At 42.9% G+C, this 26,107-nt stretch overlaps 1 protein-coding gene across 9 annotated transcripts in view; it reads left to right on the top strand.

The window, feature by feature from the left end:
- SETD5 (SET domain containing 5) overlaps positions 1 to 26,107 on the top strand; it is a 67,851-nt gene that overhangs the window by 29,777 nt on the left and 11,967 nt on the right. For 3 of the 9 annotated variants that reach the window (XR_009761554.1, XM_061618916.1, XM_061618908.1), the window contains exons 3-19: positions 1,516 to 1,621; positions 2,990 to 3,201; positions 3,973 to 4,034; positions 4,423 to 4,610; positions 5,882 to 5,920; positions 6,441 to 6,683; positions 7,102 to 7,250; positions 7,528 to 7,645; positions 10,724 to 10,833; positions 11,075 to 11,315; positions 11,507 to 11,587; positions 13,576 to 13,833; positions 15,196 to 15,516; positions 16,214 to 16,456; positions 18,776 to 18,905; positions 21,678 to 21,931; positions 25,740 to 25,796. Coding sequence is in view for 8 of the 9 variants with exons in the window: in XM_061618916.1 (XP_061474900.1) it covers positions 1,516 to 1,621; positions 2,990 to 3,201; positions 3,973 to 4,034; positions 4,423 to 4,610; positions 5,882 to 5,920; positions 6,441 to 6,683; positions 7,102 to 7,250; positions 7,528 to 7,645; positions 10,724 to 10,833; positions 11,075 to 11,315; positions 11,507 to 11,587; positions 13,576 to 13,833; positions 15,196 to 15,516; positions 16,214 to 16,456; positions 18,776 to 18,905; positions 21,678 to 21,931; positions 25,740 to 25,796 (2,812 nt within the window). In the remaining variant the exon portion in view is untranslated. The remainder of the gene's footprint in view (positions 1 to 1,515; positions 1,622 to 2,989; positions 3,202 to 3,972; positions 4,035 to 4,422; positions 4,611 to 5,881; positions 5,921 to 6,440; positions 6,684 to 7,101; positions 7,251 to 7,527; positions 7,646 to 10,723; positions 10,834 to 11,074; positions 11,316 to 11,506; positions 11,588 to 13,575; positions 13,834 to 15,195; positions 15,517 to 16,213; positions 16,457 to 18,775; positions 18,906 to 21,677; positions 21,932 to 25,739; positions 25,797 to 26,107) is intronic. The other 6 variants (XM_061618913.1, XM_061618910.1, XM_061618911.1 and 3 more) reach the window with 6 other exon arrangements.

Here is a 26,107-nt window from a genome sequence, read left to right as displayed (position 1 = left end):
AGACTTCAAATTCATGTAGGTAAAGGGTCTGTCAATGTTTGCTGTACTATTATGATCCACCAAACAGCCACAGTTTGGAGGAAGGTCTCTGCTTAAATCATATCAATTTTCAAGAGACAGGTCTAGGGACTTAGGATATGAGAGTGAAAGTAGACCAAAATACTGTAGTTGGCATGGGCTACTTTTGTTAATGGAATATCAAGAAAGGAACAAATACATTCAAGACAAACCTTTTATAAGTAGAGCAGTTGTTGGTTTTACTGATCCTACAGTTTTGAAGATGTCTTTATGTCTGTGCCTTAATTTAGTACAACAGAGCAATAAATTAGAAGTGTGCATTGATCTTGGAGAGAGACAGGATTTCAAATAATTAAGTACTGTGTGGCTGGCCCTCCTTTTCCTGGCTATGAAAGTTGACTGCAGTTGCAGAAAAGACATTTCCTAAACCATATTCCTACTGTGTGCTTGTAGTGGTGACTCCTCCTCCTCCTCTTAGTCCTCTCCCACTGTCCAAAGAGAGCAATTTCTCCTTCTGGCATCGAGGCTTTGGCTTCATCACCTAAAGCTTTTCCTGTTTCCTCTTCTGTAACAAGGACTCGCACTGCCTTTCACTAATTGCCTGGTTTTGTACCATATCTTGAGCTGATTTTTTTCTGCCACCTTGTGGTGGAAAATTGCAATTCTGGTCAGACCCCTCAGTAATTAGGCTATTCACCACATCCTGTAAGAAAGCAAAATGCCCTGCATACTGTGGTTTGTCCGGGGTTCGTTCTTATCCAGGTTATAGATAGTCCTGTAGCTCTTCAATGGCATGAAGTATGTACGGCTTATCTTTGTCAAGTGCTCTCAAGAGTTTCAGTCACTAGGCTAGGAAATTGTATCTAGGCTCATGTCTCTGCTAAGTAACTCATAGCATTTGGAGAAGCAGTAAGTAGACATTGTGGCCTGAAAAGTATTTTCATCAAAAATGAGAGATTGTGGACAGGGTGATCTTTTTGACTAATTGCCTGCTACTCTGAACTGTCACTGTTTTACTGTTTTATTGTTGTACTGTATTTATTATGATGTATTTTTAATTGAGTTGTACATCGCCTAGAGTGGCCATTGGCCAGATAGGCGACTTATAAATTAAAATTATTATTTATTATTATTATTTAATTGCACAGGATGAGTGGGGATCAGGAGGAGAAGCAAATCAATGAAGAGCTTAAAATCCACCAGCTAATGAAATGAAGTAGCTCGCAAAATAGTGTAAAGAGCAGCAGCAGCTTTTTCCTTCCTATCATCTCTTGCTGAACAAAGTTGTTGATACTGCTTATTGAGGGTGCCTCATTTGGAGGTAGCGGCCAAGTACTTGCCTCCCCCCACCCCAACTTTCTTCAGAATTGGGCCTTCATGAATTCCATTCTTCGCCAGATATTTGTGTTGCATGAGAGAAAATGCTTGGACCTTGCTAATTATTTGAAAAGAACCATTACCTCCACTGATTGGTTCTATTCTTGGCCCTTTCTTCAGCCCAGAGTCTGTGGAAGCTAGTCCAGCTGTCGGTGAGAAAAATGTGTATGCAAGTCATGGCTACGGGGCCTCGCAGAGGCACAGCTACAGAGGGCTGCCTTATGCAGTGAGTACCATCTCTTATCTGCAGCAGATTCATATATTTACCCATTCCCTGTACCTGGCTTGTGCATGATTGAGCTGTATATCTTCTTAGAGGATTGCAGCATTGCCAAGTGACACGTGTAATGAATTTCTAGGACTGGTTTTGTGTGTGTAGTGTTTCCAGACAACTTATTGCAAAAGTACAAACTAGAGCAGCCTTGTATATAAGTTCACAAAAGTTACTAGCCTACATTTCCATGTTGATTACAGAAAAACAGCCAGCATGAATACACAGGCTACCAGCCTCTTAGTGCTTATTTTAGTGCAGAATACTTGCACTCAATACACACTTCTCTATCTTAAGGAAAGCAAATGGGACCACAAACTGGAGTGTGTTGGGTCAGATTTTCAGTCACTCTTTATTATCCTCCCCCCTCAGTTTTTCATTCTTCGTCACCCCCTTTCCCACACCAGTTAGCCAGCTAGCATTTTGTGCCCACTGAGCATGCTCAGTCTTCATTGGATGGATTTTGGCATTTTCTTTCATGTTTGGGCAATATTCAATGCTAATCCTACTCAGAGTAGATCCATTGAAGTTAATAGACATGACTAACGGGTTCAATAATTTCAGTGGGTCTGCTATGAATAGGACTTAGTTGAATACAGTCCTTGGTTTTTTGGAGGTAGGGTGGGCACAAGCCACTTTGGGCACAGCTTGCTGTGGAAAGGTGGCATATAAATAAACTCAATCAATCAATCAAGTGCTCAATGCCACATGTATTAAATTGTTAAATTTCTACATCAATATCTATAAGCTGTCGATAGTATTGAATTTCAACATCAGTATATTATCTCTTTCAATCCTTGGGAACAGTTAAAAGTAGCTTCTCAATTTGAACCAGGAAGTGACCTATGCAGACAATAGGGTGGTTGTTCCTACCCTTTCCATATACATATGCATACATATTTCTGTCTTGTTCCAGCCAGTCTCTTTTCCCCTTCCCGGATTGCCCCCTCCCCCTAGCTCTCCGCATTCTGTGCCTTGAGATATTATAGAGCTGTTTGGGGCTCTTTCCCTGCAGATTTTTTATATGTGTTTGTACTTGACTCTTGAGTCTGCTGGTAAGTCTTTCTTGTGTGTTGATAGTGTGGCTTTGTTTGCCTAAGTATAAGCATAGGAGATTCAAGTCAGCATTAGTATACTAGATATTTTGCCAGACACCTGGATTTCAGAGCTTCATCTGTGGCTCAGAAAACAGTCACTCCTCAAATCTGGGTGTACAGGGTAGGTTTTGGAGTGTGTATTTGAGCTCACAAGCTTTGGAAAGTCATACCTCTCCCTCTTCTTCCCTGCTTTCAGAATAGCACTGATACTAATGTTTGTTTTCAGGATCATAATTATGGAGCCCCTCCTCCTCCGACCCCTCCTGCTTCTCCCCCTGTCCAGACCATCATCCCTCGTGCAGAACTAAATGGCCTACACTCTCACGATGAGGAGAATTCTGGGGACACAGAGAGCTCTTCAGAGGCAGAGTCTATTCCCAGCTGGTGTCACTGCAGTCTCTCCCAAGATGGCTTCCTCATCAAATGTGAGAAGTGCAGGTAAGCCTGGTCTTTAAACAGCCTGATCCATGGAATTGGGGGGGGGGTGTTTAAAGAGGTTTCTCGATTGCTCATTCTCTTAACCTGCAATTGGTCCAGTCTTTGCTTTATTCATATGGTATGGAGCAATAAAATTAATGTGTATCATAAAACAAAAGGCAAATCCTGCAAGTTCAGTGTCAGTTTTTGTAAATGTTACTTGTTTCAACTGACCAGTTGGTTAAATACACTTGAGCATAAGGTAAGAATATATGAAACTCTCCATAAGGTTAGGTACTTTTAGTGCAATGGTGAAAATAGTATTATTGAAGGAGAGATGGAACTTTGTCAGTTTGGCAAGCAGTAGAAGAGGGACTGTCACAAGGAAGGAGAGATCTGATGAGTCTATACTGTCCTTCCAGCCAACTGCTTGTTCAGAACATTTAAATGGCACTGCTTTCACTCAAAATTGTGGAATTTCACTTATTCCACTTATAATTGTGGAAATTATTTCCACAATTATAAGGGCTAGGAAAGTGCTGTTTCTAAAACTGAAAGATGGAACTCTTGAGAATCTGGATATTATACTAGTTACACAGTCCATTATTTGCTGAAGAAATGGCCTTGGACATGGATACACAACGTTGAGAGGGGGCCATTAAATTCATTTTAACTTTATGTAACGCTTCCAGATCAGGTGATCTGATATTCCACTGAAGACCCATAGCCCAATTTTATTATAAGTAGAATAGCCCTTAATAATGCCAGCTTCAGGTTTCTGTTCTCCTTTAGCAGAGAGATCAGCAGAGGAAAAGTGATCAGACTCCGCCGGCGGAAGCAAGACAACGTGTCAGGTGAGTTCTGAGCTGACTGTTGCCCCCAGACTCCTGGGATTTGAGTGAGCAATTGTCCTGATGCACAGTAAGGGTTGTTTTCAACATAGCACTTAAGTAAATCCTTGCATGAGTGGAACAACTTCTGCTTGTGCAGTGGGACTCAATGAGTCCTCAGTGTGCTCTTTCCCATTCTATCTCAGATTTCAAAGAATAGGGTAGGTATGCTGGAGGAGCTGAGGGGGCAAACGTATCGGAAGTTGTCATTATGAGAGGAAGGTGAAAGGTCTGCCTTCCTGGGAGAAAAGTGCAATGTTAACTCACTGGGTGGTCAGGGGCAGGGGGAAGGCATGTACCAGTTTTTTTCAAAACAAAAGGAAAGCTGCCTATGAGATACTTTTCACTGCAGGTGGAGACAGCAGTGCAACTGAGAGCTGGGACGAGGAGCTCTCTCCCTCCACAGTGTTGTACACTGCTACGCAACATACTCCCACAAGCATCACTCTGACAGTCAATCGGGTCTGTAGAACCAAACCCAAAAAGAGGAAAAGAAATACAGAGAGAACTCGTACGGCACCAAAGGCCAAAAAAATCAAGGTATGTGAACAGAGATGGCTGCCAGCAACTCTGGCCAGTTGTTGAGCAGGAGTTTGGGAGGACGGCTGGTAGTTTTCATCCCATCTCCTTCCTGTTGATATCTAGCCTTCTGTATCATAAGAACACACATTAGATCAGGCAGATTATCTCCTTTTGTTGGTTGGGGACAAATGCTATGGACAAAATGCATAAAAACAGTGACAGCGTGTTCCACTGATGCCTGAAGTGGCCCTGTGTCATTTTGCCCACATCTCAGGCAGGGCTGTAACTGTGGGGGAAGGGAGGGCTTCCCTTGATAGTTTTTTAAGCTATCATTTAAACAAAACTAAATAAAGGAACTCTACACATCTTAGTTACTTGTACCTCTCTGTCATTTTACTGAATTACTCAGTAAGGAGTAAACTGACTACTGGCTTCCAGGATTCTAGCCAATCAGTGTAAAATCACAAAGTGAATGTTTAGCATTTGGCACTTCTTTAAAAAAAAATTGGCATGTAATGAAACAACTTTAACAAATGGCTTGCATTTAATTTTTTTCTGTTTCAAATTGATACACACACAAACATGCCGCATGCATAATCTTTGGTTGCTCTCCCACACCACTTTGGGCTTTGGATATGGAAGTCCATGGGCTGAAGACAGTGGCATGGTTTAGATGCAGCAAAAGGTTATCCAGTCTATTTGTGCGTATAGAAGTCAGCAGAGTTGTTCTTACAAAATGAATTTATTTATAAAAAAAATATGTACACTAAGTATAAAAAGAAACCTCTAAACACTTTGCATGACTGCTTAGGGATACTCTGAAGCTTAAGCTAACAAAAATAAGCTGTAGTAAGTAATTAGGCAGCAGCTCTCTGACTTAGAAGGGACTTTTGATACTCTGAAGAGCTTTTATTTGGAAATTTCATTCAGCTGTTTGATACCTATGAAAGATACTGGGATGGCATAACTCTGTTATGTATATTCTGTTGTGGCTCCCTTGCTCTTCTTGCAGAGCCTGGTTTTTGCTTTGCAGGAGAAATATTTGGCTGAGGCTCAGCACAAATAAAATGGCGATAATGCTTGTGGCCTAAGAAGGTCCAGGAAAAGGTGGCCTTCAGGGAGGCAGGGGAGTCTGTTATTGACGTTTCCCCCCACACACACTTTAAGTATTGTACATTTCATGGGCCGCCCTTGTTAGAGTTTTGAAGCTGCAGTCTTTATTGAGCATGAATGAATGCAGATGTGTAGGACATATATACTTATGGCCATTTGTCTTGCTCTGCTGACAGGCTTTTAGAGAAGGTTCGCGGAAATCTTTGCGGATGAAGGTGAGTTGAGCCATATACCTGACTCTGGAATGCAGTTTCATTCCAAACATACTATATATGAGGGTCTATATAGCATAGCCACTCAAGTCCTAGGCCTGTAATACACAGTGGATCTTTTAATTAGTGATCCCTGCTTTCACTCCCAAGGACCACCGAGCCCTGCTTACTGGACATCAGCATGTATGATACTGCATGATTATCCTTTAACCTGGTCCAAGATAGTTGTGGCATTACTGTTGAGAGGGGGGCACATTTAAAGAAGATTGGTGTGCGCAGGAGAGATGGCGAGTGGCATGTTAGTCTCCTAAGGAATATAGTTGGAATGGATTCTTGAGTACTATTGTACCACTTATGTGAGGCTTGCTGATGAGAGAACTTGGAAAATGCCACCAAACAAACAGCTGGCTGAAGCCAAGGCTCACTTAGATGGTTATTTTTCTTGCTCTAAGCCAATTACAAGCAATTCCAATGCCCTTCATAGAGCACTAAGCCATATTAGCCATTTTCTTCTTTGGTGCAGAACTCTCCTTCAGAAGCCCATGCCCTGGATGAGAATACAGCAGAGGGGTGGGAAAATCGCATACGGCTCTGGACCGATCAGTATGAAGAAGCCTTCACTAACCAATACAGTGCTGATGTGCAGAATCTCCTGGAGCATCATCTAAATGCCAGTAAAGAATTTGTGGGCAAGTCTGCTGTGCTGGACACAATCAATAAGACAGAGCTGTCCTGTAACAACACAGTTATTGGATCCCAGATGCAGGTAAACAAGTAGACCCAAACGCAGTGGTAGGTCAGTAGTTGCATGCTAGGGTGGTGGGTTATTGACAAGGCCCAGGTTTGAAAGATGCTATTTTGCTTCTAGATGCACGCAAGCTTATACATAGGGGAAAGCAGATAAGGTGAAGCTCGGGGAGGTATGAAACAATAGTCCTTCTTTCCCTGTCCTCCTTTCCTGGCTCATTAGATAAAATTATTTTCAGGTATAAAATATTCCTGGTCTGCCCAGCAATGCTATCTTGAGCATGTCTACTACTTTAGTTCATGCATTCTGGTAGATTTCTGTGGCCAGAGATCTCAGACCCTGGTGTTCAGCTGCTATTAAGAAATGCAGCCTTGCATATGGAACTGTCCTCCATGGAGTGAGTCCTAAATTCTCTCCTTTAATTCTCTCTTTGCAGCTACAGCTAGGGAGAGTGACACGGGTTCAGAAGCATCGAAAGATTCTGAGAGCTGCCAGAGAACTGGCCGTGGATACCCTTATAATTGAGTATCGTGGGAAAGTGATGCTACGACAGCAATTCGAGGTCAATGGGCACTTCTTCAAAAAGTAAGAATGCTAAACAGTCAGGAAAGTAGAAGCATTTTATGGGGCTGGTGTGGATGGGAGGGTCCCCACAGTTGCTGGATTAAGAAATGCAAATGCCCTACACTCCTCTAAGACTTTTCTGCAAGAATGTTCTTGGGGTGAGCCATTGTATTTGGCATGGGAAGCTGCACTTAAATGGAAGATTACTTCTGCAGAGATGGTCCCAGCACTCCATGGAAGTAAAATAAGTTTGGCTATGTTGACTATGAAGGTTACAAATGCTGTTCTTGTTCCTCAGGCCGTATCCCTTTGTACTGTTCTACTCCAAGTTTAACAATGTTGAGATGTGTGTGGATGCTCGGACTTTTGGTAATGATGCCAGATTCATCAGGCGCTCCTGTGCACCTAACGCAGAGGTAAATGGTGGCATGTTGATGTGTGTGAAAATGTGGCTTGGCTTGACCGAGTGTGTGGATCATGACCGAGTGTGTGGATCAAGGGTTGTTGTTTTTGCGATGTGCCTTCAAGTCAATTACGACTGATGGCGACCCTATGAATCAGTGACCTCCAATAGCATCTGTTATAAACCACTGTGTTCAGATCTTGTAAGTTCAGGTCTGTGGCTTCCTTTATGGAATCAATCCATCTCTTGTTTGGCCTTCCTCTTTTTCTACTCCCTTCTGTTTTCCCCAGCATTATTGTCTTTTCTAGTGAATCACGTCTTCTCATGATGTGTCCAAAGTATGATAACCTCAGTGTCACTATTTTAGCTTCTAATGATAATTCTGATTTAATTTGTTCTAACACCCACTTATTTGTCTTTTTCGCAGTCCATGGTATGCACAAAGCCCTCCTTCAACACTACATTTCAAATGAGTTTATTTCTCTCCTACCCGCTTTTTTTCACTGCCCAACTTTCACATTAATACATAGACATCAGGAATACCATGGCCTGAATGATCCTGAGTGTAGTGTTCAGTGATACATCTTTGCATTTGAGGACCTTTTCTAGTTCTCTCATAGCTGCCCTTGCCAGTCCTAGCCTTCTTCTGATTTCTGAACTATTCTCTCCATTTTGGTTAATTACTGTGTCGAGGTATTGATAATCCTTGACAAGTTCAATGTCCTCATTGTCAACTGTAAAGTTACTTAAATCTTCTGTTGTCATTACTTTAGTCTTCTTGATGTTCAGCTGTAGTCCTGCTTTTGTGCTTTCCTCTTTCACTTTCATCAGCATTCATTTGAAATCATTACAGGTTTCTGTGTCTGCATATCTTAAATTATTGATATTTCTCCCTCCAATTTTCACACCTTCATCTTGGTCCAATCCCATTTTCCGTATGATATGTTCTGCGTATAGATTAAACAAATAGAGTGATCAAATACATCCCTGTCTCACACACTTTCCGATTGGGAACCAATCAGTTTCTCCATATTCTGTCCTCACAGTAGCCTCTTGTCCAGAGTATAGGTTGCGCATCAGGACAGTCAGATGCTGTGGCACCCCCATTTCTTCTGTTGTTGTTGTTATGTGCCTTCAAGTCGATTACGACTTATGGCAACCCTATGAATCAGTGACCTCCAAGAGCATCTGTCATGAAGCACCCTGTTCAGCTCTTGTAAGTTCAGGTCTGTGGCTTCCTTTATGGAATCAGTTCATCTCTTGTTTGGTCTTCCTCTTTTCTGCTCTCTTCTGTTTTTCCCAGCATTATTGTCTTTTCTAGTGAATCATGTCTTCTCATGATGTGTCCAAAGTATGATAACCTCCGTTTCATCATTTTAGCTACTAGTAGTAGCTCTGGCTTAATTTGTTCTAACACCCAATTATTTGTCTTTTTTGCATTCTGTGGTATCCGCGAAGCTCTCCTCCAGCACCACATTTCAAATGAGTTGATTTTCTCTTAACCACTTTTTTCATTGTCCAACTTTCACATCTGTACATAGAGATCAGGAATACCATAGTCTGAATGATCCTGACTTCAGTGCTCAGTGATACATCTTTGCATCTGAAGACCTTTTCTAGTTCTCTCATAGCTGTCCTCCCCAGTCCTAGCCTTCTTCTGATTTCGTGACTGTTGTCTCAATTTTGGTTAATGACTGTGCCGAGGTATTGATAGTCCTTGACAAGTTCAATGTCCTCATTGTCAACTGTAAAGTTACATAAATCTTTGAGTTCAGCTGTAGTCCTGCTTTTGTGCTTTCCTCTTTCACTTTCATCAGCATTCGTTTCAAATCATTACTGGTTTCTGCTGGTAGTATGGTATCATCTGCATATCTTAAATTATTGATATTTCTCCTTCCAATTTCCACACCTCCTTCATCTTGGTCCAATCCTGCTTTCCATATGATGTGTTCTGCGTATAGATTAAATAAATAGGGTGATAAAATACACCCTTGTCTCATACCGTTTCCAATTGGGAACCAATCAGTTTCTCTATATTCTGTCCTTACAGTAGCCTCTTGTCCAGAGTATAGGTTGCGCATCAGGACAATCAGATGCTGTGGCACCCCCATTTCTTTTAAAGCGTTCCATAGTTTTTCATGATCTATGCAGTCAAAGGCTTTGGTGTAATCTATAAAGCACATGGTGATTTTCTTCTGAAATTCTTTGGTCCATTCCATTATCCAACGTATGTTTGCGATATGATCTCTGGTGCCTCTTCCCTTTCTAAATCCAGCTTGGACGTCTGGCATTTCTCGCTCCATATATGGTAAGAGCCTTTGTTGTAGAATCTTGAGCTTTACTTTACTTGCATGGGATATTAAGGCAATAGTTCGGTAATTACTGCATTCCCTGGGATCCCCTTTCTTTGGAATTGGGATGTATATTGAACCATTTCTTTTAATTAACTCCATTTCTTTAAATGAAGGTTACCCCATCCCAAATAAAGGGCTGGGGCCTCAGATCCAAGGGCCTATGAACTTCACAATATTGATGCTGTAGAGTATCTTTATCAGTAGCCCCAGAAGGACAAGCACTAGGACCGTTGGTCATCAGTAGGTGGAATTCTGGTCCATGAGGTCTTCTGGGTGCTCTCTCCATTCTGCATCAGTATCCTAGTCCTTAACAATAAAATTCCCAATTCCCTGGTAAAGCAAGTATTTTCAGTTTCATGTGCATACTTCACATTTCACAAGGCAGTCAAGGCCGGCTTTGCTGCTATTTTATGAAAACATTCATCTTTTGCAATGTTAGCCAGCATGGTGTAATGATTAGATTGTTGAACTGGGACCTGGGAGACCAAGGTTCAACTTCCCTCTCAACCATGAAGCTCACTGGGTGGCCTTGGGCCAGTCACTATCTCTCAGCCTCACCTACCTTACAGGATTTTTGTGAGGATAAAATTGGGATGGGGAGAACCATGTTTGTAAGATACCTTGAGTTGCTTGGAGGAAAGGTGGGATATAAATGTAATAATAAAATAAATAATAAACAAATAAATGTTGCACATGCTTAATCTTGGGATATTAGCAGTTCTGTCCGTGTGTTGAAGGTTCGTCACATGATTGCAGATGGGATGATTCATCTGTGCATATATGCTGTTACATCCATTGCCAAGGATGCAGAGGTCACCATTGCCTTTGACTATGAATACAATATCTGGTGAGTCTTTTTGTTACATGCTTTTCAGAGACATGTCCTTCCCTCAGTATTGCCCTTTCATCTGTGCTCCCTGCTTTTTATTTTCTTGTTGCATTTCCAGCCTTTTGTGTGATAAGGTCATAATGGGAACAGGCCCCCATCCCTCTCCTAGGTAATTTAGCTCAAAGGTATGCTTACATATTGTTTCTCAACACATTGTAAAATGATACTAATATATTCTGTGTCTTTTGTGATGGGGCAGCAACTATAAAGTGGATTGTGCCTGTCACAAGGGAAACCGAAATTGCCCTGTGCAGAAACGGAGCCCAAACACTGTAGAACAGCTACCTCCACCTATTCTAGACACTCTGATTGGAGCAGAGACTAGGCGCCGGAAAGCTCGTCGGAAGGAGCTGGAACAACGGGGAGCTGCATCAGATGAGAACAGCAATCCACAGGCAGAGGAAGTCCCTGAGGGACTTGCTGCAGCCAGTGATAATGAGGTAAAGTCTCCCATCATCCTATAGCAATGGGTGTTTGGTCACTAACTCTAGGGGAACTTGTTCCTGAAGGGACTGACTTCTCCGGGCAAAGAGCAACAATAGCCCCAGTGAAATGCTGAAAGTTCCCAGTAATTGCCTCATATCTTTTTGCAGTAGTGACTACTGTTGAGGTCTGTTCTCTCACATTTCAGGCTGCAGACAAAGAAGAGAAGCAAGAAGAGGAGAAAGAAGCCACTCCAGATGAGCAGGGAGGTCTCGCTCAGAACAGACGGGCAAGTACCTTTTCCTCTTTGTTTTTGAAATGGGTACAGTCTCTCCCACTAGGTAGTGGACTATTATGCTACCCTCTCACACAATATTGCCCAGTTAACTTGTCTGATCCTGTCACCCTGATGTCATTATTTTTCTGCTTCTGTTCTTTGTGGATGCTGCTGGTTTCACTAGCCCTGATGCTGTGTTTCTATGGACCCTGCAGTGGTTTTCAAAGTGTCTTTTCCATGTTAGTATGTGGCAAAACCCTGCATATTGCAGAGAGTTCTAAGGCATAGTGTCCATGCTCAGTTTAAACAGGAAACTGGCCAGCTGTATTGGATCTTACCATTGCCCTGTTCAAAACGAGTCTATGCCTGAGAATGCTCCCCTGTGGCTGTGCATCTGCAGGGAAGTTCTGGAAACCACAGTTCCTCATCTTCTCAGTGAGGAACCCTTTGATAAGCTTCTGAGGAACACCGGTGTACCCTGGAAAACCGATGCAGCAGCAAGATTAATAGTGGAGGGAAAAGTCAGAGGCTTAGCAGACTTGACCAGGGACCTTTTGGGAAATTCACCAACAGAGTTGTATATATTGGAAATGGAAGTTCATTGAAAACTGTTTTTTCTTTTGGATCTTAGCACATCCATCACTGTCAGACAACAAAAAGGCATGGTTCACCTGCCCTTATCAATGCATGCATATGAGGGATAGGATAGAAGATGAGGAATAGCTGACATCTTCCCCTAGCAACAACACGAGCTTGCTGCTTGTGACACCAGTCTGAATCCACCAAGAACATTTGTGTGAGAACATTATCCTCTTGCACTCGAGAAAATATTGTCTGGATAGCCATTGTCTCTTATGAAAAGCTAAAGAAGGCATAGATATAAATGCACTTCCCTACCTTGCTTTTGTCCTAAAAGATTGTTAGACCAGGGGGAAAAAGTCCCTGCCATCACATTTTACCTGCCTTCCCTCACAGGAGATGCAATCCCTCCTTCCCTCCCATGCACACCTGTGTTGGCTGGGTCATCTATAGAGTGATAGCATGTTACAGGTTTTTGAAAGCAAAGCAGCATGGTTTCTAAAACCTTTATAAAGAGGTGTAGAACATTTATTATCAATTTAAAAGATGGTAACTTGTAGTAAATTCAAAAGATATAATCCAAAACACAGAATATCCCGAGAGGAAGGTACAGTTAAGGGTGCCAAAAACGGGTTTTGGTGGAGAGAAAACCTAGCAAATGATTTAATGACCTAGGTGTAAGGGAGCTCTTTAAATAGCCAACCAGATAAAATATATGTAAATGTGTGTGCATGGGTACCAGATGGATTTTAATCATTGGTACCTAATATTTTCATATTGTCGTGCAGTCAGAAATAAGGTTGCATTGAGATCAGAGTATTTTGAGTTGGGAGAGTTAACAATCCCATCTTCTAGGTGGTCACTGCTAGGACAAGTGGATCATTCTACAACATTGATACTGGTGTTCAAAGCCCTATACAGCTAGTGATCAGGATACATGAAAGACTGTCTCACACTTAATATGCCCAGTTGATCACTGCACTCTGCAAGTGAGGACCTCCTGCAGCTGCCATTCTGTCAGGAGGCTCATTCTGCACAATATAGCAATCGGGCTTTTAGTGTTGTGGCACCTACCTTTTGGAATTCCCTCCCGTTAAAAATGAGACAGGCACTGTTTCTGTCTTTTAAACATCAACTAAAGATATTCCTTTTCCAACAAGCCTGCATCTGTACTAGAATTGTTTTAAGATGTTTTATTGCTCCCCCCCCCATCCTGGGCTCCTTCATGAAGAAGGGTAGGATATAAATTTAAGAATAAGGAATGGAAATCTGGACAATATATGGGTGTCTACTAGTGCTGCTCCTATTCTGTTGTGTTTCCCCCTTCTCTCAATGTTTTCTGGTCTGTCTCATGCGCATAATCCATTTTCCGACAATTTGTACCTCTTCTGGTGACATTGGTTTCTGTTTGTGTGAGCTAGACCCGAGAAGATAGGAAGGTAGAAGCTATCATGCATGTGTTTGAGAATCTGGAAAAAAGAAAGAGAAGGAGAGATCTACCATCAGATCGGAGCAGCACAGAAGCAGAAATAGTGGTTACTGCAGAGACTCCAGAACCGGAGGAAGTAAAACCTGAGCCAAATGAACCTAAAAGTTTGGCTTCAGATGTTTCTGTGCCAAGTGCCCCTTCCAGTGCCACCAGCATTGGGGTGAACACACGGAGATCTTCACAGGCTGGGGTAAGAAGAATGGTATAATTGCTGGGGTTCAACCCCAGTGACTTCAGGGATTAAAGGAGAATTGCTTTAGTGTGAGGGAGGGTCTACTAGTCCTGCCAGTTGTTCAGAAAGGATATACTTCTAGCTTCCAGATGCTGGGGGTAGCTATCGCCATCCCATTATACTTGTACACTTCCCTGTTGTGTCAAAATGTCCCGTGGAATATAGGTAGACCATTGGCTTGATCCAGCTTGGCAATTCATTGTGAGCTCCTGGCTGGTGGTGTATTGTTACCAGACATAAGGGATGGTGTTCAGTTGCAAGTCCTGCTCAGAGTAAAAACGGTAAAGGTGTCCCTGCACTTGCAGTGCGAGTCGTTTCCGACTCTTAGGGTGATGTCTTGCGACATTTACTAGGCAGACAGTATATATGGGGTGGGATTGCCAGTTCCTTCCCCGGCCTTTCTTTATCCCTCCAGCATATGCCAGGTACTCATTTTACCGACCATGGATGGATGGGCTGAGTGGATCTCGTCCCCTTTTACCGGAGATTCGACTTCCTCCTTTCATTGGAATCGAAGTCCGGCCGTGAGCAGAGCTTCGGCTGCATTACCGCCGCTTACCACTCTGCGCCACGGAGGAGTAGGCCTGCTGAATTTAATAGCCACGACTAACCAAGGTTCATTCATTTCAGTGGGTCTACTCTGAGTATAACTTAGTTGAATACAATCTATGCTGGATTTGAAAAAATTTGTGTTTCAGTAGGCATGTTGATGAGCCAGTGTGGCGTAGTGGTTATAGTGTTGTACTACGACCTGGGAGACCAGGGTTCGAATCCCCACATAGCCATGAAGCTCACTGGGTGAGCTTGGGCCAGTCACTGCCTCTCAGCCTCAGAGGAAGGCAATGGTAAACCCCCTCTGAATACCGCTTACCATGAAAACCGTACTCGTAGGGTTGCCATAAGTTGGAATCGACTTGAAAGTAGTCCGTTTCCATTTTTCCAGGCATGTTGATAGAGCATGGAAGATGGTTTATATTTATGGTATCAAATAACTGCCTGTAAAACAGCACAGTTATTTTCACAGGCAGAGTTTTATCCTGATAACCCTGGACACTTTTCTTTGGATTCAAAATATACCAGTTAGTCCCTGTTCTGCAGGTGCTTCAAAAGGGAGAAGCAATATTCTGGAGGGAGCATTATGTTAAGATGCAAGTAAGACTCCGTCCTCAGAGGGACACTGGAGTCACAAACTCTCGCTTTACACTCCAGGATCTAAACCTGGACATCCAGCACTCACCAAGCTTCTGTTCTTTGAGATCAAATGTGTAGAGGAACAACTGCTTAATGATTCCATAGCTTACATTGAGGTTTGTATTGCAGGAGACATCAGCAGATAAACCAGTCTCTAAAACAGCACCTGCAAAGCCAACCAGGCCACGACCCAAAAGCCGTTTTTCCCGTTACCGGAGCAGTTCAGCACAGCGGCTAAGAAGGCAAAAGCAAGCCAGTTCTCAACAATCTGAACTCTCTCAAGTAGCTCCAGAGGAAGGAAACAGCGTGAGCACAGTAATGGCAGCAGAAGCCAGCAGTGTAGAGGGTGCAGGAGAAGGGAAGCAGCCGATGGGTTCTGACCCAGCTGTGGCTGCAGTTGCAGGAGTACAGACCAACCGGGCTGCACTCAAGTATCCCAAAACGAAAAAGGTAAATGAATGATGAGAGATGGACAGGATGTTTCTCAGGGCCCTGCAAAAGGCTTTGGTTTGGATGTGGCAGTTTTTTAATCAACATGTTACTAAATTTAACTTGAGACATACAAAGGCTTCAGTAGTACTACTGTAGTCAAGAAAATAAAAGTTTTATACCCCTTCATTTTTGAAGCCCTCTTCCACTGATTTCCCAACCTTTTCAGTTTTGAAAAGGTTCAAAAGAATTTTAGTATAATATAAAAGAACAAATTACAGGGGGAAAAGAAATAGAAGAAAATGGCTTTTTGTGTGATTCTGGTGGAACAGAAGTTCTCAAACAGTGGTCTGTGAACATGACTGTAGAAAGGTTACAGAACAACTTATAATTTCTGTACTTGGCCCTGTACTTGACTTACTTTTTCTGAGATAAAGGCCACTTTGACCAGGGACAGATTTATCGAGCAGGTTAACAAGGCCTTTCCTAGGGCTTCCTGTTTTTATAATACGGTTTTGGTTTTGATAATGCCAGCACTGAAGAAGTTTATTAAGTGGTCCACAGAGATGCCCAGCAATTTTCAAGTGGTCTGAAAAGTTTGAGAACCACTGCAGTAGAAAGTTAACAGAACAATTTGAGAAAAGCCATTGTCTCCTTATTTTGTATGTTTACTAGGTACTTGCATAGTAAAACATATATCTATTATTTCTGTTTCCAGTATCTGGTTACAGAATGGCTGAATGACAAAGCAGAAAAGCAGGAGTGCCCCATTGAGTGTCCTTTACGTATCACCACTGACCCAACTGTGCTGGCTACCACCCTCAATATGTTGCCAGGACTTATCCACTCTCCACTCATTTGTACCATGCCCAAGCACTACATCCGTTTTGGCTCTCCCTTCACCCCAGAAAGGCGAAGACGGCCAGTTCAGCTGGATGGGAACTACAACTCATGTAAAAAGGTACGTCTGCTCTCTGCACTTGGTCCAGTTTTTTTAAAAATAAAATTGATGTGTCAATCACATTTGTGCTTAGAATAAATGATACAGGATATATGATTTTGGAATCTGAGTGTGAGGGATCTTTTACCTTAAAGCATCCCTGAGAAATGCTTGCCTGGTGCTTAAAACCTTTAAGGAAAAAAATTACAACTTAAATTGTTTTGTTTCTTGTCACATTTTCAGTGGATGTAGTGAACCATTCCTCCTTGCAACATTGCCTCACGCCACTGTTTTTAAGTGGTTTTTTTTAGGTTGAAAATACATGGTCATCTTCTGTAGGCTCACTAGCAGTTCCTGGATGTGAAAAACGATGTACCACATGTATTGTTAAAAAGTCAGGCTGCAGTGTGCTTCAACTGCCCTACTGAAATACAGTGTGTGGGTTTAAAAAACTGCAGTCACAGAGACATCTAAGTGGTAATTGATGCACTAAGGATCCAAATTTTATAGCTGAAAGCTGCCAACATACTGCGTATGCCTCTTGAATTCATACCTGTGAATATGAATTCACAGTATTTCACACCCATTTGCTCTCTGAACTCCCAGTTGCAAGTGAATAGGAAAGCCAAGAGTATGTGTCCAAGGAGAGCTTTGTATAGCCTGGTATTGACATTAACCACAATGCCCACATTGCATCTTGAACTGAAATCTTGATTTTTTGCAGACTTTTTGTAAGGTGGTGTGTCAGGTTTTCTTTCATTTTAAGCGTTTGCTTTATTTTTCTAGGCTAATTGTTATGCTGTGTGTCTAAATATTTCTTTACATGTATTTTTGCCTTGGGGGTAATACCTACTCGTGGTGAGACTGCCTAAAGCAATTTGGATACATATCTAACAAAGAGCTTCATAGGCCGGATTAGTAGCTGAGTGTCCAGAGAGCTCTGAAATGCAAAAGATTGTCCATAGGCACAGGAACGCCCTATATGTAGTTTCCTGGGCCTCCATAGTCACCTGGTTGTAAACAAACAAAAGCTTCAATGCTTCAACATAACTCCTCAAACAGATTAGTGCATTAGGGGTCTATTCTGGTTTGGTCTGTTTCACTCATGAAAGTAGTGCTCATAATACGTGACAACTTTGTAATATAACTAATGTTGGGTATCTTGCTTGTATTTTGGCAAGATGCCAAATGAGAGCAAGGTGGAAGGAAGAGGAGAACCAGCAGTAGAGCTGCAGGGAAGAGATAAGAAGCAGTCCTGGCTTTGGTCCACAGAAATTTGACTTTTCAGCCTTCAGTAGGCTAATGTATTTTCAGAACTAAACATCATGAGGGCTAGAAACATGCTTTCCAAAAAGAAATGTGACGAGATCAAACTATATGCACAGATGTGTGGTGAATCTGGAGCAGCATAGGATTGCCATGCTTCTGGTCATATCTATTTCTTCACTTTTGTTAAATATGGGTCCATACTGTAACTGTGACAGAAATGAGTTAGACTGGTAAGCAGATCTCTGGCATATCTGGCTCTGACACAGCAGGATAAGCTGCAGTCAGAATGCTCCTTCTGCTAATTAGGTCCTGAATCAGTCTCATTTCTCCATGTGAACTCCCATTGCTTTTGGAGAAAAGCGAAGAATGCAATTTTGCTTTCCTGATATCTGTTTGGAGCATTAATAACATAATATTGTGTGTGCTTAACTAGAATCAGTAAAGGTAAGTCCTGGGTCTGATTTTACTATGTGCAGGCTCATCATATTGGAGTCTTGGACTAGGTAGGGATGGCAGTTTTTCCCCCTTACGTTTCCATATGCTAAAATATTGGTACCTCCCTAGTAAAACAAAAAAGTGATGGCATTCAAATCCTTTCATATAAAGGCTATTTTCTAATCCTCGTGCTGTGGGAATGGGCTGTAATAGGTCAGTGGCTCAAAGTTCAGTAGGACAGAACTTTCAGCCTGCACTGTTGCCTTTTCTTCCTTTGGTTGCCCTATATCCAAACCTGCGGTGTCCTTACTACCTTGTGCTGTTTTCCCCTCTTACCCCACCATTACTTGTTATTTTAAATATGGGTTCAACGTCAGCCATGTAAATTGCGTGACCTCATGCAAAATAAAGACTACTTCCATAGAAGCCTCACTTATTTTCAGTGCAAAATTTGAGTTGGATATAGAGCATAAATAGCCCTGCCCATAAACTGATTGAGGTAAAGACAAATCCCCATCCCAATTGGCATCAGTTGGTAATGGCTGATAACAGGCTGAAATTGCTGAAGGCGGTCTGTTGCAAGCCTGAAAAACACTGAAAGGGAGCCTGTGCATTGAGGAAGGTTTGTTTTTACAGCGTTGGATGAAGCAAGCTTTGGAAGAAGCGATGACTCAGACCTCAGCTACTTCCCAAGAGAACAGAACTCAGTGTCTATACCAAAGTAATGAGAGCAGTAGCACGTCCGGCATCTGCAAGGAAAACACAGGTTGGTTGAGATGCCTTTGCATTGCAGTGATGCATTGTGGGTGGTTGTTTCAATTTCAGTCGTGAAGGGCATGTTAAAAAAAATCTACAATAATCTACAGTATCTACAATAAATAAGACTGCCATATTTACTTAACTCTGGCCACTCATGCAGATAAGAGGGTCTTGCGAGTGTATTGGAGTTTAAAGAGCAGTAGTAGTTATAGTTAATGCACATAGATATGCACTGTGCGCTGCTACTTGTTGACACAGGTTTTGCAGTGGACTAATGCTTAGAAGTGCCACCATCCCCATTGTATACATCCTGCCCTTCATGGCATGGTCCTGAAGCAGTTCTGCATAGGTCAGTTTACCTGCAAGGGGAACAAGCAATAAAACTATAAGCTGCATGAATGGTGTTTCATTCTGACATTTCCATTGTGTGTGTGGTGGGGGAAGATGCTCCTCTTTTCCAAGATCAGAGAACCTGTTCCCTTTTGGGATTCCTTTGGAAAGAGATACCTTAGAGGACATGTACTGCATGAAAACCAGTGCCTTTTGCTTGGCAGCTTTCTTCTAATGCTTGCTGGGAGGGGGGGATTGGTTAAAGAGTAGGCACCTGGTAACAGAGCAGCCACTCTCTAGCACCTGAGCTTACATCTGTGAGCGAAGCAAAAAGAGGAGTTTTAAAAACAGTAACTTTGCATCTGTCTTTGCAGAGGAAGAGGGTGGCGATCTGTCCAAGTCAGGGATCAGTTTTCCAAGGACGCGAGACGAGGCCCTAGGCAGTGTACAGATAACTGTTTGTTGCGCAAAGGTTAGAGGCATCTAAAGCAGACAAAGCACTAGTTTTGGGCAAATTTGCAATTTTGAGTGAGGGGGGGAAGTAGAAGGCTCTCTGATCTTCTTTCTCAGAGACTTCTTTGAATTTGGGTTGGATTCTTTGAGGCCTGTGGACGTTGTCTGATGGCATTTCAAAAGACCACTAAATCATCCGGCTTTCAAGGGTTTTCATGCAAGTCAGATTTAAGTTCTGTTGCAGGGATATGGTGAAGAGTTGGGAAGGACAGACTACTTGCATTTCATAAGATAATAGGGTGGTGGGAGAGAAGAGAAGTGGCTCTCATAGCCTGAGAGGGAATGGAAATTGGGTGGCTTGGTACAAGATTCTTTTGCAGGGGACAGTTCACAAACAGAAATCTCCCAAGATGCTTACAAGTCAGAGACAGCAGCTGATTGCAACAGCTGATGAAATGGGTAATTACGGGGTTAGAAATCTGGTTGGGGATTTAATCTACTGGTGATGACTTGGCGAATGACTTCCCACTATCCACTCACAGCTATGCTTGGGCCACTGTTAACCAAGGGTTTGCACTGTAGAGAGAAGGGTGTAGAAGATTTTTTTCCCCAGTAGATTGATGTAAACATTGGAGCAGAGTGATCTCCATTGGAATAATTGGCTCTCACTGGTCAGTGAACAACTGTGTTTTTGGCCAACAGGAGTGATGACTGTCAATGGAATGTGGGCTGATTTAGATTCTGTTTAGACCACAGGTGGACAGCCTGCAGCTCTGACATATTTCATGTAACTCTTGGCATGATTTCATTTGTGTGGCAAGAAAGGAAAAAAACGGGGTGTCAAAGAGAAAAGGTGTGACCATCTTTAACTCCAACCCCACTCACTTTTGGTTCTGGGTCCACCCACCACTGATACGTGGCCCCAACAGATTACCCACAAGGACACACAGCCTTCAACAGGGAAAAAAATGCCCACCCTGCTTTAGACGTTCTTCTGATGGTGTGAGGGAGGCTTACTGGTGAGCAACTCCTTATACAGCTAGAGAAATTGTTTAAATAATGCGTGTGAGTGGAGGAAAGCAGCCTTGGTTTAGTGAGAGAGAGATTAGATTGTGTGTGCAGAGGCAAAACCGCCTAGTTGAATGAAAATGAGGCTTTTGAAGTGTTTTGGTCTTCAGGAGCTGGTCTCTACTCTACCAGGTGACGTACTGCTGCAAGGGTAGTGGAATCTGAGAATAAAACTGAGGAGATTTAAATTCACTGGTGGCAAACAAACAGAGTGCAAAGGGGAGGCCCGGATGTTGTGCACAGGAACTTGGCTTCAAGGAAACTTAGCAGACTTGTGAGCACTGATGCAGAGCCAGCTAGCAGCGCTGCGCCGGATTAGTGTCAGTTCTTGTTGAGTATTGTTTTGAATCACTGCCAGACTTTCCATGTGCCCAATGTGTGTTAGGAAAATGCACCGCTCCTAGCTCAGGAAGCAGCTTCTTGCTCAGGAAAGTGGCAAGTAAATCAAGGGAAGCTTCACAATAAAGCGATGCTGTGTGGAGTTGGGAGAAACTGGTCATGCAAGACTGGGGAAATTACTGGCCATGACCCTGTCTTTTGGCAAGGTATGTGCTGCTGTTGCATTGGTGGAGATGCATGGTGGTGATGTAGAGAGACCTGGTCTTTGGACAACTTACAACTTCCTGGAGTTTTTCTTTGCTGTTGGTCCACCCATAGCAGAGCCTGAATTGGTTGCTTTTGGGTTGAACCTTTTTCTCATTTCAGCATCTTCCCGAGTCCTGAAATCATCCCTCTTTCTTGCCTTACCCTGTTTTGGTATTGCCCCTCTATTTAAGAAAAATAGTTTTTCTTTGGAACTGAGGGGTTGCAAGTGCAGCAAGAGCCAAAATCAGAAATTCAAAGATTCATGTAGGGGGAACAGACCATGAGTGTAAATTAGGGCTTTATAATGGTAGAGCCACTATCTCGATTGTACGTTGCATTTCAGATTTCCTGAGCCCCCTGAAGAAGTGGAAGTCTCGCTATCTAATGGAGCAGAGTGTTACCAAGTTATTGAGGCCACTGTCTCCAGTCACTCCCCCGCTTCCCGACCCCTCAGTTCCAGATGCGCCAAGCCCACACCTCACCACATCCTCCTCATCTGTGCCAGGAGAGGAGGAGTGTCGAAGTAGCTGTGGTGTGATCTTTTCGCCGATTCCGTCCTTGGCTGCTAGTCGTTGCAATACTCCACTACAGTTTGAGGTAAGTTGGGGCAGGAGATGAGGGCGGCAGCTCTCTCTGCAGACCTAGAACATGTGCATCAAAACTCCTTGGAGGGACACAGACCTAAGAAATGAACAGATAGATTTTAAAGAGAATCTTGTGTATTCAGAGAAGCAGGCACCAATAGATTATAAAATCCCTATTCTTCTTTATTCTTCTACGCAGTAAGTGGATAATAGAGTGTGCAAAGGGTTACAGGTTATTGGAAACACTATTGCCCCCGCCTCCATGACCTCTTAAGCTCAGCTCGTACTCTTTCCCCCAGCCTAGTAGCATCCAGATATGCTGTCAGCTTCCTGGCTTCTTCTCTCCTACGCTTCTGCTAACAAGCCTTAAGCTTTGAAGGACACTAGCTGTATTGCATCCCAGGATTTCCCCATCTGCATGATACTGCCTTCATTTGACTGTTTCTCCTACTCCTTTTACAGATATTTGTCTCCCCTTTTCAAAACTTCTGTAAACCTTTGTTGTGAAAAGCTGTGAAGGTAGCCTCAGTTTTGCACTTTCCTGCAAGACAAGCAGGTGCCAGGGCTTTCATTCTGAAGCATCCCATTATCTTTATTGTGTTCCATCTGTGTGCTTGGGGTGGAGTTGGGGCTTCCCATTTTCCAGTATTGGAAAGTATGGGCCACTAAATTCTTTAGATATACTGCTGCCCTTAGCAAAACTCTGTGGAAATGTTTATTCTGATGAAAGTTGTGAATTGACCACTATTCAGTGATCTTCTGCTGCTTTCAATCTTCCGCATGATTGTATGGGTTTATGATCCGTTTTGGCCTGCTCATTGCTTGAGGAATTGAAATTGGAATTTGAGCCTGGGCCATGCGTTCTTTTCATTTAAGATGCGATATTGCACAGAGACAACCCAGACTCTATCAACACAACCTAAATTCAGTAGTCTTTTAAAATCCTGCAAATTACAAACATTTGCATGAATTCTCATACTTTGCAGTATTCTGCTATTTACTCTGCTGATGCTAGCCATAGGGATGGCACCTCATACTACTGGTAATCTTGCTCACTAGCTACTCTGACTCCTGAGATTCCATCAGGCATTGCCCACATATTCTCAAGCACATTTTTGCAACCATAGAGGAAAGAAAGTTGCTCCTTTAAAAAAAAAAAAAAAGTTGAAAGACAAGATTCTTAAGCTGAGTTCTGTGGCTGGTGTCCTGTCGCTTTTCTGTACTTGTGTAGAATTGTAGCATTTCCACTGCCCTGATTATGGCCTGTTGCTTGAGCTCAAGTGGGGTGATCACTGTACAGTGCCTGATAATTATTTTTGCTTACTATCTTAAGTGGGGAGAGTCCTTGACTATGTTCCCAATATCTTTGGATTCAGGTCTCATGGTCTTGCGCTCTTAGGCCACTTCCAGTTCACAGTTGGGTGGAGACGGAAACACGACTCATTGGGCTGGAGGAAATGAAAAATCATGGTGTTGCCAGAAGCCATGGAAACTTGTGGGGCCTTAACCACACCAGCCTTAAAAGGGCAGTGGCTTGGGATGTTACTAGGAATTTGTATCTTGAAACTGGATGTTGGTCCCAATAAGTGCTCCTAATTTGAAGTGGCACTTAAAGAATGTTTGTCGTAGCAGACTTTAGTCAGGCTTCAACAGCTTCTGTTCCGTGTAAGAAAGTGAACTACTTCTGCCGCTGTGTGACTGAGTCTCTTGCCTACCCACCCCACCCTGTTTTCTCTGTGTGTAGGGTAGAAGCCTTGCAATGTGTTAAGATTCTACCACCCGTTCTCCCTAGTTTTTCTGTGTTTAGGCTTTTCTTTTTCATTCCATTCCACTCCACTCATTTGTGACACTTATTTTGAGTTTTATTTTAAATTATTTCCTGCTGCCTTTCTACCAGTAAATAGCTTTCAAGGCAGCTTTATAAAGAATCATTTAAAAGATCCATTTTAAAAAAAACCTCATAAGCAGCATGTTAAACAATATCAGTGCATTCTTAAACAGCAGATAAAAACAGCTCAAAGCAGTTTGAGCAGCCGTTAAGCTAAACCCTATTTGTAGGGTCGCCATAAGTCAGGATCGACTTGAAGGCATTTCCATTTCCATTTCCATTTCGTTGGCCTGGTAGCTACATGTTGCACTTCAACCAACTGAACTCTCGGGGGTCAGACAAGAAACTTTCCCAGCCCTACCTGACAAGGGCAAGGATCAAATCTGGGACCTTCCACCTGCAAAGCAAGCGTTGTACCACTGAGCTGCACAGCCCTTCCCCCCCCCCCCGGCTTGCTATACTGCTGAAGATCTTACTATACATGGCCCAGGCATTTTAGCATGTGTTTTAATTGGCTTTTAAGTATGTGTTTTTTAAATTTGTATATTTGTTTTTATGTTTTAATTGTAAAGCGCCCAGAGAGCTTCAGCTATGGGGCGGTATACAAGTGTAATAAATAAATAAAATAAATAGTACAGACACAATTAATAATAGCCCAAAGCTGCAGTGAATAAAGCAACCTTCATCTGGGATCTTGAAGAACACATTTCACTGTGCTGTGTGGTTTAGACCAGCCTTCCTCAACCTGGTGTGCTGGCCAGTGCTGATGGGAGTTGTAGTCCAAAACATCTGGAGGGTGCCAGGTTGGAGAAGGCTAGTTTAGGCAAAGTACTAGTTGAAGATCTGGGAAAGGCCTGTTTCATAGGCCTCTGCTCCTAGCAATCTGAAGCTGTCCTACCTTGGAAGTGCCTGAAATGTTCATTATTTTAACCAGATTTTTAGAGAGAGCTCCAAAGTAGCTTTCTTGGCAAAAGGGAATTGTGACATGGTGACATCAACTTAGTCAAGAAAGAGCTCTCCTGCGTAATTCACATGGATCAAGGCAGAGAAATGTTCCTCCTCAGGGATCATCTGTCTTCACTCCTCAGGAAGACTCCTCCATAACATAAACTCCTAGCCCTCTCTTTATAAGTAACCAGGTACAGGCAAGTCACAGTTGGAATGTTCTGGAGGTAAGGAAAATAGGAGTTAGTCATGTCCCGGAATAGCATGGCAAAGGGGTTTGGAGCTCATGCTGCTGCTGCTGCACTTTTTTCCCTAGGCTGCTGTAGCTTTAACAGCTGTCAAACAGCCAGCGCTTTCTCATGGCTGCATGACCGATACTTGTTACATCTGGGTGAGAGCCATTAGCTGCCATAAACCAGCAGGTCCTGAGCTTCCCACAGCCTGTATCTCCAGCCCTGTGTGTACATCTGGCTGAATCCTATATTTATGAAAGAAAAGAGTGTGGCTTCCATGCAACTTTGCAGTTCAGATATGAAGATGTCTCCTTTGCTTCATGGCCATCTTGCCTCAAGGAGCAAGTACACTAGCTTCATATCCAGTATGGTAGACCATCTCAAAGAGCAGCTAACTGAGGGTTTTTCTGCATAGTACCTTCACCTCTCAGCCTAATCTGCAAGCAAGACAGTTTGGGTAGACAGACAGACATTTGGGTGATGATGTTGATGGGGTATGGATGGTGGCCACACATACTAGGGACATAAAGAAATAGAATGCTCTCTGATTTCTGTGCTGTCCTCTCACTTGGATACTAAAGTTGTAGCATGAGACTTAGTAACCCTATCCTGTTTTTTCTACTTCTCATCAGCCTCTAAAATCATGTAATGTGTTTACTTCCCCCTAATTGAGGCCATCCCCTTGATAGTCTCTTGTCCTGCCCCCCCCCTTCAATAGTTGTGGCTAACATCTATGCTTGTTTTTTTTTACTTTATTTTATTTTGCTTCTTGACTTGTAAAATTAGATGAATAACAAGATGCTTTTCCCTCCTAGAACGTATCCTCCCCTGAGAGTTCCCCTGCGCATAGGCCCGAGTCCCTGTCGCCCGAGGTAGTTATCACACCATCTCAATTGGAGGCGGAGAGTGTGTGTAGTTTGTGTGGTGTGGGTGTGTGAACGATTGGAGGGAGGATGGGTAGTGGGAAGCTGTGGAGAAGTGGATGGGGAGGAAGGGGCTAGTCAAATTGGATTCCTTTGTAGCTGAAGTTGAGCATTGAGTGACAAAAGGGAGGGAACATGTGAACCACATGCCAGTTAATCTTTCTCAAGCAGCATTTCCAGGGGGTGCGGGGAGAGAAGGGCAAGGAGAAACTGAATTAATGGTTGGTGGCTAGCCAGGGCTTTTAACGAGGATGTTCATG

Source organism: Rhineura floridana, chromosome 3 (assembly GCF_030035675.1).
Source record: "Rhineura floridana isolate rRhiFlo1 chromosome 3, rRhiFlo1.hap2, whole genome shotgun sequence".
NCBI classification, from domain to species: domain Eukaryota; kingdom Metazoa; phylum Chordata; class Lepidosauria; order Squamata; family Rhineuridae; genus Rhineura; species Rhineura floridana.
The sequence above is the reverse complement of the archived record's forward strand: the minus strand, read 5'-3'. Positions and strand labels throughout refer to the sequence as shown.